The sequence below is a fragment of the Pygocentrus nattereri genome, chromosome 19, assembly GCF_015220715.1.
Source record: "Pygocentrus nattereri isolate fPygNat1 chromosome 19, fPygNat1.pri, whole genome shotgun sequence".
In the NCBI taxonomy this organism is placed as follows: domain Eukaryota; kingdom Metazoa; phylum Chordata; class Actinopteri; order Characiformes; family Serrasalmidae; genus Pygocentrus; species Pygocentrus nattereri.
The window spans coordinates 5,783,231-5,799,362 of NC_051229.1; the positions used below are offsets into that span (position 1 = coordinate 5,783,231).

Here is a 16,132-nt window from a genome sequence, read left to right on the forward strand (position 1 = left end):
CAATACATTTTTAAATTATTTTATCTATGTTTTTTATATACAGACAGGACACATTTCTTTGAAAATATATGACTAGCAGTTATACTGTAACAAACTAACCCTAGAAATGTCCCTGAAAATGATTAAGCCTAGACATTTGAGCCTCACAACTACACCAATACAAGTACACACTTGGACATGACAACAAAGACATGCTCACCATAAGGAAAGAGTAGCCTATCCATAAACTGCTCCAGCCAGGTGGGCAGTTGGGCACGTTGGAGTCTTGGTTATGGACTGCCACTGCCGGAGCGGGCGCCTCACACACCACACAGCGACTGATGTACTGGCGGATCTCTCCGCCTGACACGGGCATCATGGGCACCGGTTTGTTGGTGGTCAGCCAGTAGGACTTGTCATTGCGACTGGCATAGTGACAGGCAGCAGAGTTGCAGTAGGAAAAGGGCATGGTGCTGAAGATACGCAGACATGAGCCCGCTCGGCCTGAGCACAAACAGGGAGAAAAGAGTCCAGAGAAACGTTACCATTATGTCCATATGGACATATATATATATATATGTATATATATATATATATATATAAGACAGGGCTTGGGTTTACATGACCAGACGGTACATAAAATGACCAAGACTACACTGCGGTATGCGTAAGTACATGCATTATGTATACGAGTGCACATATGCATATTGCTGATGTCGGAATGGAATATCTCCATTTTTGTCGTTTTTTTTTTTTTTTCGTTTTCGACATAATTTGAAAATGACTTCTCTCCTTTACATTATGTTATGGGTAAAGTTAAATGATGACTGGACCAAAAGAAATGGCCCAAAATTACTTGGAAAAAAGTCTATTCCACATTAATAGTATAGTATGTTTTTTTTCCATCTCATCTAAATGTAGCCTCTTGGAGATTCAAGGTTTTGTTCAGACAGCAACGATATTGTAAGGGTTCAGCCTGCACCACCTGCTGCCAGCAGAGGGCGTCGGCAGCAAGGCGCCATGGACTAATCAGGCTAACCTGATACACCTGGGAGTTCCCCTATTTAAGGTGGCGGCAAATGTTTGTCACACCTTTGTAGAGGGGTGACTCGTACGGTATTCAGTGAAAAGAAAAGAAAAAAGAAAAGAAAATGAAAGGGAAAAAGAAAGGAAAAGAAAAGAGCTGGAAAGACAAAAGAGGGAAACTGCCCCAAAAACTACTAAGAGCTCAAAAGAAGGCTCTAAACCCTGCTAAAGTGTTTGCTTTTTTTTCTCCCTTCCATGAAGGGCTGGACCAAGGCTACCTGTGCGCCCCGGTGGCGCAGCAGTAACGTCATGAACTGCTGATCCGTACAGCGGTGGTTTGAATCCATATATCTCCTTACCCTTTTTGCTGGGTTTCAGTTCTGCACTTAGGTCCACCTCCCCGCCATCCCATAAAAGGTATATTATGAGTTGTACAACTATTCAGCGCTATAACTATGAAGAGCTGCCAAATACTAAATATTATAGAAGTTCTGAAAACAATTCCAGGGACAGTTACTGCTTCATTACTGTGCCATGATGTCATTTATTAATAGTTGTTTTTTCTTTGAAATTATTGTCATACTTACAACAAATACTCTGATTGAATCGTTTATTCAAAGCATTTATTTAGGTTGAATAAAACTAGTTCATTTACTTGTTACCACATGAAGTAATTTTAAGTAGATCTGACAAGCCACTTTTTACAGTGAATGATTGGAGCATTTTGCTAATATATTTGCAATGCAGACGAGACAGTGTAACTGGCAACAAAACTCTCTATATGAATATGTATGATATTCCTATTATTCCTATCCTATAAAGGCAAATTTGCAACCCTGATAAAAGTATTTTGCTAGCAGCTCTGTCCTAGGGGTGAGTGGCAGAAACTACATTTTAAGGTTGATATTCCTTGAATGAATATGTGGCAGAAAGGGAAATGGAGTGGTGAAAGGACTGATGTACGGACTGATGTAATCTATGTAATTCAGTCTTTCAGAGGGAGATAAAGACACTAGATTCCAAAAGGTTGCAAAGTTCATGACATCCTGTCTTAAAACCTCATCAAAAATAAATAACCAAATAAAAAAAAATACCCCTTTGTTTTATGCAGGTCTGTTTTTGTTGCACTACATGTAAAAAACAGCTTCAATGGTTTTCATGCCACTCAAATGGCCCTTTCTTGTCAGTGTTGCTTCCTGGCCATGTTAAGTATTGAAATCTGCCTCTCTGTCGACTGAATTTCAACCCAAATTAAGTACTTTTGGCTTTGTAGGTTTTCTGTACTTCTCAACTCTCCTCTTGCAAGTTTATTGTTTTTTTTCTGCTGCCGCCATATTCCATATACTTAGGAAATGTCCTCAACAGCTGCCCAGCACCCACTAGTGAATATATTAGCTCACTAATTGATGCAATTCCTTGTATACACACCACAAATACACAGCTATTCTCTAATGTGAAATATTACCCAGGTCTTGCGTGTAGGCTCTCTCCTGACCCTCTAGATAAAGAAGACTATACCCAATCCAAAGGAGAGGCATGCCTGTTGGACACTCAGGTATTGCCTCAGACTGACTATGGATCACGAGGATAAACCCAGACGCTGCTGATGGCCCATTGCCTGGGAAACCAGGATCTCCCTTAGGGCCTGGAGGGCCTAGAAAAAGAAAAAAAAAAGAAAAGGATGCTGCCAATTATTTCTCAGATGTTATAAATCTTAAAGGGTTAATTTTTTCATACAGTTGTGTAGCTTATACCTTGTGGTCCAACAAGTCCTTGGTGTCCAGGCTCACCAGCATCGCCAGGAGGACCTGGAATTCCTGCAGCTCCTGACTGCCCAGGTGGACCAGGACTGCCCTTCAGACCTTTTGGTCCTGAAGAGACCAAAACATCACGCAGGTTCAGCCACACGCTGAAAGGCTGATAGCTGAGTTGGAGGGGGTGTGTGAAGACAAATGACCTTACCTATGGGTCCTGGATTTCCTGGGAGGCCAAGTGCTCCATTGAATCCAGGTGGCCCAGGTGATCCTGGCTTTCCCTTTGATCCCTTATTGGCTAGTTGGGGAGGGGCAATGATAACTCTTCCAGGTTTACCTTGGTCCCCTAGAAGACCATAGAGGAAATGACACATACTTGGCATGACTCCTACAATAAGGCACATCTCAGCATTAGTAAAACAGTGCTGCATAGTGAAATGGTGTAACATGTAGATGTTCCTTCTGTCCTAAACTCTGTCCTTCTGTCCATGAACTTTAACACTTGCTAATGAATGGTATTACAAAGGCATTTCCATGCAGATGCCAGAATTCACCCATAATACATTCCAATGCATTCCTAAAATCTGATCGGTGAAGCCAGGGGCTGCCAATCCAAATTTTAAGAAGATCGACAACATTTTATGTCCATTTTACCATCTTGGCTCTAAATATGTCTCAGAATGTGCTAATGTACTAGTATAGACTAAAAAATAGAAACAAAATGCAGACTTAGTTTGCTTTAAGCTTTAGCTCAGCTATAGCAGCTTTTCTCGCATCTCTGGCAGGAATCTTTTCCTCAAAAGTGGAACAGTTTCTTGTAAAAATCTCTCGTTTGACTTTTTGCAAAGCTGAAGTCAGCTTCTTATTCGCAAACTCTTTGCTCGAAGTCACAAAGATGAAGTCAGTTTCAAGTTCGAATTTTCCCATTCCACCTTAAATGGTGCCAAATGTACACTCTGGCACCTCAGGCACCATTTATGGTGGAACGGGAAAATTTGAAAGTGAAACTGACTTCACCTGCATGACTTTTTAGTGTTGGACAGTTTCTCGTTGCAGAGTAAACGTAGCAGTAAACCAGCAAGAGTGCTTAGAAATGCAATTAAGTCTAAATTAGTCTTCAAATGATCAATGTTTGCCTTAACTCTTTCTCTTTTTTCCTTTTTGTTATCTATTAGCTAGCCGAGACTGCTGTGTGCGCTGCTGCAGTGTCCAGCAGTCTGTGCGCCAGGGTTCAAGGGTGCATTAACTTAGTGTTAAAACTGTGTTTTAACATGATCAACAGATGTTTATTTCCCTGCAAAGAAGGTTTATTTATTTTTACCTAAAAATCGAATTCTGCAGGCAGTAAAATAGCCGCATGTTGCCGACCCCTGGGTTAGGCCAATGTATTTAAAGTTGTAAAATATTCCATATATGCACCACTGACCACCACACGGCAACCAAATTCTGTATTACTGCACCACGGCACGAGAAAGTGCTACATAACATCAAGTTGTGAAATTCTGGCTTCTACATACAAATATGCAGGGCAGAATTGTGCACACCTCTGTGGCTATTTGTCAGACATATTATGCATTGTTTGGTGCAGGAGCCAGCATTTAAATTCCTTCGTAGTGCACTATGTAGGGAGCTAAGAGCCATTTGTAACGACCTCTGGTTGAAATAGTTTTTCTTTGTGTCTCTGTGGCCATTTTCTGTGTTTTCCCTCGTTTTCCCATGATGACGCAAATATGTGATCGGCCACACAGGGGCGCACTAACGTATAAGAGGCTGCCAAGCCACCTTCTTTGCAGACGTTCAGGGCTCTCTCCCTTTTGATATGACCTGGAAGAGCACCTGTCCAGACAGGCTGGCTCTCTTCACACCACTCTTCACTTTGCTTTGCTTGTAAATTTTATGGAAGCTTTATTAGATTTTGCGAAACTCTGAACATTTGGGAAGTGTATGTTGCTGCAACAGAATTACTATTACTTATTTTAATTAAAGTACATTCTAACAGAGCTTATTTTGTCTGTTCAAATTGCTATACTAAATTTGTAACAATTTAAACAATTGTGCAAAGATATAATAACATGATATCATAACATAATACGGTATCTGCTGACAAGTGATGATAAAAGCATGTAATTTTATGAATTATTGTAGCTCATCTGCTGATTTTATTTGAATTTGATTAAAACATTTTTACATGTATAGCACTGTTTGTGAAAAGAAAATCTTTTATGTTTTTACATTTTTTTATGCTTTTGACTTCAAAACAGGTGAAAAAAGTCAGAAGCCTAAAACCAGTCTGCTCTGAATGTAGATTTGGACTCATTTTCTCATTTGTAAAGCACTTTGAATGACAGCAGTGTCTGAAAGGTGTTATATGAATAAACCTGCCTTGCCTAGATTGAATCTAAATGTAATTAACTATATAAACCAGTATGTGGTATTAAACAGATTGTTTATTCATTCTTAAGGGTTAATCCTCTTTTGAATGCTCACCCTTACTCCCTGTTATCCCTTTATCTCCCTTGAGCCCTTGAAACCCAGCTCCGCCTTCGAGACCTGGTGGTCCTGGGGGGCCTATTGAACCAGGCAATCCTTGCACCCCTGAAAGAAGAATTGTGAAGTGCACCATGAGGGCAAATGAGAATGATCACAGACATGTTTATGGATTTATTGGCATACTGCTGCAGATTACTTGCCTTTGGGTCCTGGTGGTCCACTGAGCCCAGGAAGTCCTGAGGGCCCCTGTGTACCTCTCAAGCCCTTCGGCCCTGGGAGCCCAGGTGGTCCCACATCCCCTTGGTCTCCTGGGTGAGGGAAAATCGAACCTGGAGGACCAATTTCACCTGGTGGACCTAAGACGAAATAATAGTATGAAGAACAGTTGAGGATGAAGTGTTGGTGCAACGTTTAACACGTCACGGATTCACCCGAGTTAACGGGCCTATATCACTGAAAACATTTTTTAATATAGTCTATAAATACTGCTACTGTTTCAAAATGTACCATTTACTTCCCAGTCTGTACAGTCCAAATATGATTATTAAGCTGCAAAAACAGTCCATTTTGAATTCACTGCTTTTGTGATGTCATGAAAACCAACAGATTTACATACAACCACCTATTCAGCCTACACCAGTTTAGCCCCACCCACTCACACTGAAGTTATATGGAGTGTTTCAGCCCAGCCTACTTTTTGAATGAGGCACAACACAGAACAGAGCTCACTTACATACAGTATATCAGTCTCAAAGGCACAAAAACAACAACATCCTGTTTTTATTGAAGGAATAAAGACAGGCAGCAAAATAGTCATGTAAAAAATATGACACAAATGTAATAAGTAGAACTTTATTATTGCAGATTGCAAGATTAGTGAAAGAATGAGTCACTCTCAGGAGCTCCGTGAATTCCAGCATGGTACCGGGATAGGATGCCACCTGTGCAACAAATTCAGTCGTGAAATTTCATCACTACTAAATATTCCACAGTCAACTGTCAGTGGGATTATAACAAAGTGGAAGCGATTGGGAACGACAGCAACTCAGCCACGAAATGGTCGGCCACGTAAAATGACAGAGCGGGGTCAGCGGATGCTGAGGGGCATAGTGAGCAGAGGTCACCAACTTTCTGCAGAGTCAATCGCTACAGACCTCCAAACTTCATGTGGCTTTCAGATCAGCTCAAGAACAGCGTAGAGAGCTTCATGGAATGGGTTTCCATGGCCGAGCAGCTGCATCCAAGCCTTACATGCAAAGCGTGGAATGCAGTGGTGTAAAGCGCCGTCACTGGACTCTAGAGCAGTGGAGACGTGTTCTCTGGAGTGACCAATCACGCTTCTCCGTTTGGCAATCCGATGGACGAGTCTGGGTTTGGCGGTTGCCAGGAGACGGTACTTGACTGACTGCACTGTGCCAAGTGTAAAGTTTGGTGGAGGGGGGATTATGGTGTGGGGTTGTTTTTCAGGAGTTGGGCTCGGCCCCTTAGTTCCAGTGAAAGGAACTCTTAAAGCTTCAGCACCAAGAGATTTTGAACAATTTCATGCTCCCAACTTTGTGGGAACAGTTTGGGCCCCTTCCTGCTCCAACATGACTGCGCACCAGTGCACAAAGCAGGTCCATAAAGACATGGATGAGCGAGTTTGGTGTGAAAGAACTAGACTGGCCTGCACAGAGTCCTGACCTCATCCAACATCAGTGTCTGACCTCACAAATGCGCTTCTGGAAGAACGGTCAAAAATTCCCATAAACACACTCCTAACCCTTGTGGAAAGCCTTCCCAGAAGAGTTGAAGCTGTTATACCTGCAAAGGGTGGGCCGACATCATATTAAACCCTATGGATTAAGCATGGGATCTCACTCAAGTTAGATGTGCGTGTGAAAGGGCGAATACTTTTGGAATTAAAGTGTGTATATAATACAAGTGTGACGAAGGCGGACGCATGTGCGGAGGCGGACGCATGTGCAAAGGTAAGCGACTTTTATTGAGGGCAAATCCAAAATCAGGGTCATAACGGTCCAGGGTCAAAGAGCCAATATGGACAGATCGGGATTCAGACATAACAAACAAACTATAAACAGACTCAAGCACACAAACATAGACCAATACAGCATACAAGGCAAGGCCAAAGACCGATACAAAGACCAGCAAAGACAAAGTGCAAACACAGGGCTTAAGTAACAAAGGGTAACGAGGGACAGGTGAACACAATCAGGGGCGGAGAAACCAAACAGGGGGCAGGACTTAAACCAAAACAAAAAGGCACATGGAGTGGGAGGAGCCAATCGTGACAACAAGAAAAACTAAAGATATTGGTTCAGTCATTATGCAAGCAGTTAAACTCTATGATGCAATTTAGTAACTTTAAAAATTTATATTAAAAAAAATATATATATTTTATCCTGTGGGGGCAATAATCAAAATGGCCTACTATACATAGTTTAGGTTCTAGCAGCTCTACAACTTGTGTTTTGGGCTTCACATTTTCACATCTATAATTGAAAATATCAATAGAAGAAGAATATAAGGAGAGAAAGAAGCAGGTGAGGAAGAAGCAGAAGTAGAGACAAAACAAGAAAGAGAGTCTCAGCACAGCAAACTCGTACATATAATAAAAAAAAAACTACCAGTCCAAATTCCACAAACCTGGAGGTCCATTGAGTCCAGTTAGGCCTGGGTCCCCAGTGTCTCCTGGAATCAATATGTCACAGTTTCTGCCTTGGGCACCAGGTGGACCATAGAGGCCTTGGGGACCTAAAGCAAAATGATATAATTATCAAATTAAGCAGATGCTACAGAATAAAAACAAATTGACACCACTATAAAACTGTTTTTCTTAGTCTTCTTATATGTAATATTCTATAGTAGGTCCTGTAGGACCTGGAACACCAAAGTGCAAATAACACAAGTACCACTGGGTCTTTTTTTTTTTACCTGTTTTACACAATTAAAATTGAGACAAAAGAGGAATTGTGATAATTTGATACACAACTCAGCCCTAATTCAAACAATAAAAGTAAGCATGGCAGCAATTTGTTGATACCTGGGTCTCCAGGCTGGCCTTTCAAGCCTTTCTGGCCTGGTTGGGAGACTCCTGGATTTCCTGGGGAACCAGACAGACCCTGGTTTCCAGGATCACCTTGTATCCCAGGAGGACCTGCCATATCGGGACCTGGGAATGAAATATTGCTATCAGCCATATTCATTTACACAGCAAATAAGATAAAGATAACGCTGCCATCCAAATTAGAAATATTCAGTTCAAGCTTCCAAGGTCCTGACACAAATTTTACGTAAGGGTCAGGTTTGATGACAAAATGGCCAACCAGTTACACTGACTGTTCAATTAGGTTTGAGTAATTCCTGCTGTGATTATTCTCACCTCTATAGCCTTTCTCCCCTTTAGGACCAGGGAGACCACTGAGACCTTGGAGGCCAGGAGATCCTGGAAATCCTGGAAAAAAAGGAATCCACTGTAATCCAAAGCAGGAATGGAGTACTAACTAAATAGCTGAACCTTCCCTTTTACAGTAAAACCCCAATGTAACATGGACTACCTTCACGCCATCATGCTCCTTTGGAATTTTTGCTTGTTTTGCTTAACTACCTTTCAAACCTGGTGGACCTGGAAAACCTTCGGGTCCTGGTGGTCCTGAAGGTCCTGGAGGACCTGGAAGACCAAAACGTGAAAAACCTGGTGGACCCATATTTCCTGCACACAAAAACACGGCACTACATTAGTCCTAGACGAGCTAGGGAGACGTATTATGCACGATTTTCAGAGTTAACATTAACAAAACCCTGTAAACCCTGTAAGAGATTACCTGGAGGACCATGCAGTCCAGGTGGTCCAGGAGAACCACGGGAACCAGGCAATCCCTGTGGTCCTTGGAGTCCTTGATCTCCTGGATCCCCTGGGGCTCCAACCTCAGCTGTGAGGGGAAGGCATAACATATTAAAAACACCAATTAAAGTGACAGTCTATTGCTGGACTGATGTCTGGGCTAACCTAACCACTAACCAGAGTCTCTTATCTGAGTCAGTAACTGACTCACTGACTAAGTCATTCTGTCTCTGATTCCCTTTGTGAAACACAAAGGTGTAAGAGTCACCTAAGACAACAGCAGGTGGCATTATTTTTTTCTTCATCTTGCTGTATGAGAGGCATTATTTAGCCATTTTTAACAGTTCAAGGATGAAGAAACAGCCACAAAGCACTAGTAACTGACCAATAAATGCACCACAATGTAAACCGGAATAGCTGCTTTTTGATGTGTTGCACTGACATGCTGTTAGAAGATGAGAAAAACATGCTCAATTCCCCCGTTTTCCCACTAGCAGCGAACTGAACCAGGATTCACTTGGAAGTGGACCAAGCCAGTTGTTTGGCACAGAGCCGAGTACAGTTGGAGCATTCACACTTGTCAAAATGAACCGAATTAAAGAACAAGTTTAATATGGTTTTCTGACTCACCACCAAGCCACCAAGCACTTCTAACTGCCTTATTATAATTAAGGCTGTCAAATGATTAAAACATTGAATTGTGATTAATCACATTATTTTGTGCAGTTAATCGTGATTAATTGCATTTGTCTTACTCAAGTTTGACCCTAGAGAAAAATTTGCCCATTTTAAAGCAATTCTTTTTGTTACAGATTGAAGAAAAGACAAAAATAAGCTTTATGAGAATGTTCAACCCCATTTCCAAAAAAATGGGTCACTGTAAATAAAATAGAAAGCATTGACGTGCACATCTTTTAAACCCTATATTTAATTGAAAATAATACCAAGACAACAAATCAAATGTTGAAATTGAGAAATTATTTCGTTTTTGTAAAAATACCTGCCCATGTTCAACTGAAGCAACTTTTTTGGAAGCAGGATTATATTTATCACTTTCAGTAATTCAGTAACATTATTTTCATCACATGAAAACAGAAACATGACCCTGAAAATCACATGAATGCAGCTTCCAATTTTCAGTTTGGTAAGAGCAACGGCGGCGTCATGTTTCAACTCCTTTGCAATTGCAGCCTCTCGTTCTCTTACAGATACAGATATGTTTTGTTTCAAGGAGAAACGGAGCTCCATTTTGCTGGCGTTGTTAGTTTGCTGTTTGGTGATTTATCCACAGTTCCACCGCAGTCACTTTCCAGCCCAGTCTGCTGAAGCCGTCCTCCAGTACAAACGTTACTGATACTACTGATGTTGCCGGCTTCAGTGCTGTGGTTTGCATTCTTAAGACTCAACTTCCTTCTGTGCTGTACAAATTCACCATAGCACTAGCTGGTAATACCTTTGGTTTTATCAATGAGACTACTTATCATTTAACAGCTGTATTTGAATGAGAGGGCAACAGCTGCAAAGTCACAGTAACGCCGCACAATCAGCTGAGCATCAGGCTGGAACTACAGACGGGACAAATAACATTATAACCACCTCCATCTTATCAGCTCCACTTACTGTATAGCTGCACTTTGTAGTTCTACAGTTACAGACTGTAGTCCATCTGTTTCTCTGATACTCTGTTACCCTGTTCTTCAGTGGTCAGGACCCCCATGGACCCTCACAGAGCAGGTACTATTTGGGTTGTGGATCATTCTCAGCGCTGTTGTAACACTGATGTGGTGGTGATGGTGTGTTGCACTGGTCTGAGTGGATCAGACACAGCAGTGCTGCTGGAGTTTATAAAACACCTCAGTGTCACTGCTGGACTGAGAACAGTCCACCAACCAAAAATATTCAGACAACAGCGTCCTGGGACCACTGATGAAGGACTAGAGGATGACCAACACAAACTGTGCAGCAGCAGATGAGCTGTCGTCTCTGACTTTACATCTACAAGGTGGACCGACAAGGTAGGAGTGTCTAATAGAGTGGACAGTGAGTGGACACAGTGTTTAAAAACTCCAGCAGCACTGCTGTGTCTGATCTACTCGTACCAGCGCAACACACACTAACACATCATCACCACGTCAGTGTTACTGCAGTGCTGAGAATGATCCACCACCCAAATAATACCTGCTCTGTGAGGGTCCATGGAGGTCCTGACCACTGAAGAACAGGATAAAAGGGGGTAACAGAGTATCAGAGAAACAGATGGACTACAGTCTGTAACTGTAGAACTACAGAGTGCAGCTATAAAGTAAGTGGAGCTGATAAAATGGACAATAAGTGCAGAAACAAGAATGTTATGCCTGATAGGTGTGTGTGTGTGTATATATATATAGTTAATGCTGTAAATTATTAACATTACTGCTATACATACATTATTTATATATATATATATATATATATATATATATATATATATATAATGTATGTATATATAATGTATGTATAGCAGTAATGTTAATAATTTACAGCATTAACTTTGACTGCTAATTATTATTATTTACTAGAAGTAGTAGCAGTAGCAGTATCAATAATCATAACAGCTGTTATTAGTAAAGCAACAGTAGTAGTAGTAGTAGTAGTAGTTGTAGTAGTAGTAGTATGATGGCTTAATAAAATGTGGCTGATCATATTTGAGCTTAAGTATTTAAATTTACATTTGTTGATTTTATGTTTTGATGATTTTCTGTAAAAATAAGTGAACACACCTCTACAGAGAAATGCGCATTTTAATGCACAATGCTTGTTATTTCCTGAATTTAACATATTGGGAAAAATAAAACATAAAATGTAAAATGCCGTCATCTCATAGCAAGAAGGGCCTGGGTTCGATTCCCCCACCGGGTGACCGGGGTCCTTTCTGTGTGGAGTTTCTGTGTCTGTGTGAGTCCCACAGTCGAAAGACATGCAGTCAGGCAGACTGGAGATACTAAACTGCCCCTAGGTGTGAATGTGTGTCTGCAAGTGTGTGTACGCTGTGATGGACTGATGGCCTGTCCAGGGCGTTTCCAGCCTTCTGCCCAACGACCGCTGGGATAGACCAACAGCACCCCCACCCCCACCCCCACACCTTAGATAATGTATGTGCACATAAAATGTAGCCTATACAAAAGTTACAGCATATATTTTGTTTACATAGTAAAGTGTGCTCTCTGTAGAGGGTGTGTTAACTTCAAACAAAACAAAATCAACAAAAACGTAATTTGAGGAGTGCAAACGTTTGCAAATATATAGACACGCATCCTGTATCATGTCCAGGAAAACCATGCTCACCATCACATTCTGAAAAAGGACATACATAAAGAGATGGATAAATACATCAGTTTTCATTAAACACATGACTTATGAATTCAATCTTCAGTAACAAAGAAAGAACGAAAAAGAAAGGAAAAAATCTGACCGCTTGGTCCACTGTCACCCTTAAACCCCTTCGGTCCAGGTGGACCTGGATGTCCCACAGAGTCGCCTTCATCACCTGGAAAAAAGGGTTTGTTAGGTAATGTAATATATCAACAACTACAACACAGATGGGGAACCTAGAAAATGTAGAAAAACATGAAATTAAAAGGCTTAAAATAGTTTCAACCGATGACAATGCTGATTTTAGCCCTATTGCGCAAGTACAGAGGCAGCAGTGGCCCTAACCACCCCCCCCCCCCCCCCCCCCCCCACCAGCAATTCTTTGTATTTTTACAAAAAAATGTTTATTTCTGAAAAACCTAAGAAAGTCCTGAGCTGCAGTGAATGGGTTTGAGAGATGAGTATGACTATGACGTGAGTGCTGTTATCGTATAATCGATAATACCTCTTTACCAAGAAGATTATTTTCAGATATTGTCCTAATGTCATTTTAATATCAAGGTTTGGATCACATCACAAACAGTTTTAAATTACTGCCACCCAGTGGTGTATTGTTGTCTGGACAGGTGGATTTTCTGTGCTTCAGGGTATCTTTGTTTAACAGGATCTAAGGTCCAATCCCATTTCATCTTGCCCCTACTCTTTAGCCCTTAGCTCTCTGTTTTGCATGTTCACATCTAGGGGTAGGGTGTCCCAATTTTTGTTGAGACGGAGGGGTAGGGGGAAGTGTTAGGGCTACATTACCCCCTAAACAGAGTTGTTTCAGAGGCTCCAAAGAGTGTTAGTGTGATAAGAAAGAAAAATCAGCAAGATGGCTGCACGAGTGACCAAAGAAACCCACAAATGTGAGAATTTAAAAGTTAAAAGAGAAGTTAAAAATGAACCATCACATTATCTCAATATAATGGTGTTTCAATGTATAACGGTTCTTTTCTTAATGACAAGCATGAAAATCGCTAATAGAAGAACGCAGATGCTAGCCAAATTTCCCATTCCACTTTAAGTGGTGTGGCAGTTACATTCCGGTGTCTCAGGCATCAGAACTGCTACTCCATTTTAAGGTGGAACGGGAAAATTTCAACGAAAAGCTTCCAAATACCAGAGCTGAGCTGAACCCTCCTCTGCTGTCACTGGCAGGGTCGCCTACAGAGCAGCGCCAGTAGCTGAAGCAATGTCATTCATTTGAGGGTTGTCCCGTTTTATAAGTGAAGATATCAATCACAACCCCAGGGGCAAGGTGACACTCGAAAACAAGGAGTAGGGGTAAAAAATAAGAAATGGGATTGGGCCTAAGGCTTACAGTTCAGTAGCTATAGGGAATTTAATGCACACTGGCTGAGCTTTTCTTAGGTTAGGATAGAAGTGTATAATAAAACTTGGCCTGTTAAGGATTTAACAGAAGAATTACATGATTTTGAATGGAATCTGTTACATTTCGGACAGTGTATTCAGTTTTCAGCCATCATTACTTTTTCAAAAAAAATCTGCCCAACACGGATTAGTCTTACCTTTGATGCCTGGTAGCCCTCGATTGCCTGGTGCACCATTTAGTCCAGGAAGACCTGGATCACCCTGTACGGAAAAATATGTGATCTTATGTTGTGTTGACCTCAATTTCACATTTACAGTCCCTACAGGTCTCCATTGCCTAATATAAGAGCCAGAGCAGGGTTTACCCGATCTCCAAAACTTCCTGGGAATCCTATGGCTCCTAGATATCCTTTGGGCCCAGGTGGACCAGGTTGTCCCTGAGGGCCATTTCTTCCAGGTAAGCCAGGGAATCCTTTCTGAAACCCAGGGCCACCATTCAGTCCATCTAGACCATGTTTACCAGATATTCCAGGTAAACCTTTAGGACCTGATGAACAAGTATAATGGGTATAAAGTGCATGTCATTCAAATAAAATACATTGGTATGTTGACCCTGAAAAGTTTGCCATTCAACATGACATTCAATGAATGACAATATACAATCCCTCAATATATTAGCAACGTATTAATCACCCATGTACCTCTAGGTCCTGTGAATCCTGGTCTTCCATTTGGCCCAGGTAAACCCCTCATGCCTTTTATGGAATTTAAGAGGCCTGGAGGTCCTGGATATCCTCTGCTACCTGAGCAAATAACCACAGCACAATTCAAGAACATTTCATGGTACAAAGCTCAAAGTTATGGCAAATGTTGCCAGTTTATTATGTTGTATCTACTCTGACTGGCCCTTTTACCACGTGTCGTTCTTCTGTTGGTATATAGTTACAGACTGTAGCCCATCTTACATTTCACAATAAATCAGCCACCATTTATCTTGTTCATTAGTGAAAAAAGACCACCATAGGACCACCACTAACCAACCCAATTCCACAAAGGTTGGGACACTAGGTAAAATGCCAATAAAAACAGAAAGCAGTGATGTATAAATCTACCTTGATCTGTGTTTGAACAAAAACAGTGTGAAGATAAGATATTCAATATTTGGTAGCACTTTACTATAGGGCACAGTGGAAACGTGTACAGTGGTCTGACCGGTCAACCTTACGACTGTTTATGGAAATATTGGATGTTATGATCTCTGGGACAAAGTCTATCATGGTATGTGGGTAATAGTGGGCAACTTGCACTTCAGTCCTTAAACGTTTATTAAGTGCTGTGAAAAGGAAAGGTGATACAATACAGTGGTAAACAAGGTCCTGTCCCAGCTTTTTTGGAACATGTTGCAGGTATGATATTTGGAATGAGAGTATACACACAGAAACAAAAAAGTTCATATAGTAAAACACCAAATATGTTTTTGTACCATTTTCAAACAGAACTTACTGATCACTACTTTGTGCTTGTATTAGTACTTCACATACTGAACAAACTGTTTTATAATAGGGTTAATATTTAGATGGAGGAACATTTCTTAGCACTGCAGTTACAGTGACATGGTGTCACATTAGCAGGGGCTAAACTGGTACAAATGCAGCAAGCACAGCAGAGTTGATTAACTGGAGTTCATACAAGTGCAACAACAGTGGCTGCATGGTCAGAAACTGACCACTGTGGAAGGACTAGATGATAAACACAAACTGTCAAATCGTGCATGGAAAAAGATTAGTTTTATTCTCGAGCGGCGTTTCAAAGCCAAGGAGCATGCATTTCTCAACTGTTACTGTGCTGTTGTGTAGGATCCTTAAAAAAATATCAGGTCAGCCGTGGTCAAACAGTGGTCCCTGTCCATCAATGAACAGGTTGGGGCGAATAATCTGTGCAACAACTGAGGAGCTACAGTCTAGAACTGTAAACCTATAAAATGAACCTGTGTGGTAGGTGTTTCTGATAAAATAGCCAGTAAGTGTCCCTGGTGATACACTGAGAGACAGTGAGACTCTTTAACTCATTTGAATTGCCAGAGGAATTACGATGCAGAGGAAAATGGATCAGGATATCACTGCTGTCAAAACAAAACCTCGTATCTCCAAAATGAGAACTTTACAGGAGAAGGAAAAAGACTACTTTACTTTTAATGCAAGTCAATGGAACCCGACTTTTTTCCAGGTCATTTTGGGCTGTTTCTTTCGCTCCATTCTTCATGAAATTTATGCCGAATGTAAGGGGCAACAGGCATTTTCAAATTATGTCAAAAACT

At 41.2% G+C, this 16,132-nt stretch overlaps 1 protein-coding gene across 2 annotated transcripts in view; it reads right to left on the reverse strand.

Annotated features, from left to right (window-relative positions):
- The window catches only part of LOC108436028 (collagen alpha-4(IV) chain-like), a 51,044-nt gene that overhangs the window by 1,019 nt on the left and 33,893 nt on the right, over positions 1-16,132 (reverse strand). Inside the window, exons 33-48 of one of the 2 annotated variants that reach the window (XM_037530858.1) lie at positions 14,517-14,618; positions 14,181-14,362; positions 14,013-14,076; positions 12,545-12,619; positions 12,418-12,426; positions 9,074-9,181; positions 8,857-8,961; positions 8,632-8,703; positions 8,293-8,421; positions 7,896-8,003; positions 5,450-5,605; positions 5,247-5,354; positions 2,968-3,105; positions 2,760-2,876; positions 2,471-2,659; positions 200-483 (exon numbers count right to left, since the gene is read on the reverse strand). In XM_037530858.1, the coding sequence (XP_037386755.1) occupies positions 200-483; positions 2,471-2,659; positions 2,760-2,876; positions 2,968-3,105; positions 5,247-5,354; positions 5,450-5,605; positions 7,896-8,003; positions 8,293-8,421; positions 8,632-8,703; positions 8,857-8,961; positions 9,074-9,181; positions 12,418-12,426; positions 12,545-12,619; positions 14,013-14,076; positions 14,181-14,362; positions 14,517-14,618 (1,946 nt within the window). The remainder of the gene's footprint in view (positions 1-199; positions 484-2,470; positions 2,660-2,759; positions 2,877-2,967; positions 3,106-5,246; positions 5,355-5,449; positions 5,606-7,895; positions 8,004-8,292; positions 8,422-8,631; positions 8,704-8,856; positions 8,962-9,073; positions 9,182-12,417; positions 12,427-12,544; positions 12,620-14,012; positions 14,077-14,180; positions 14,363-14,516; positions 14,619-16,132) is intronic. The other variant, XM_037530859.1, reaches the window with a different exon arrangement.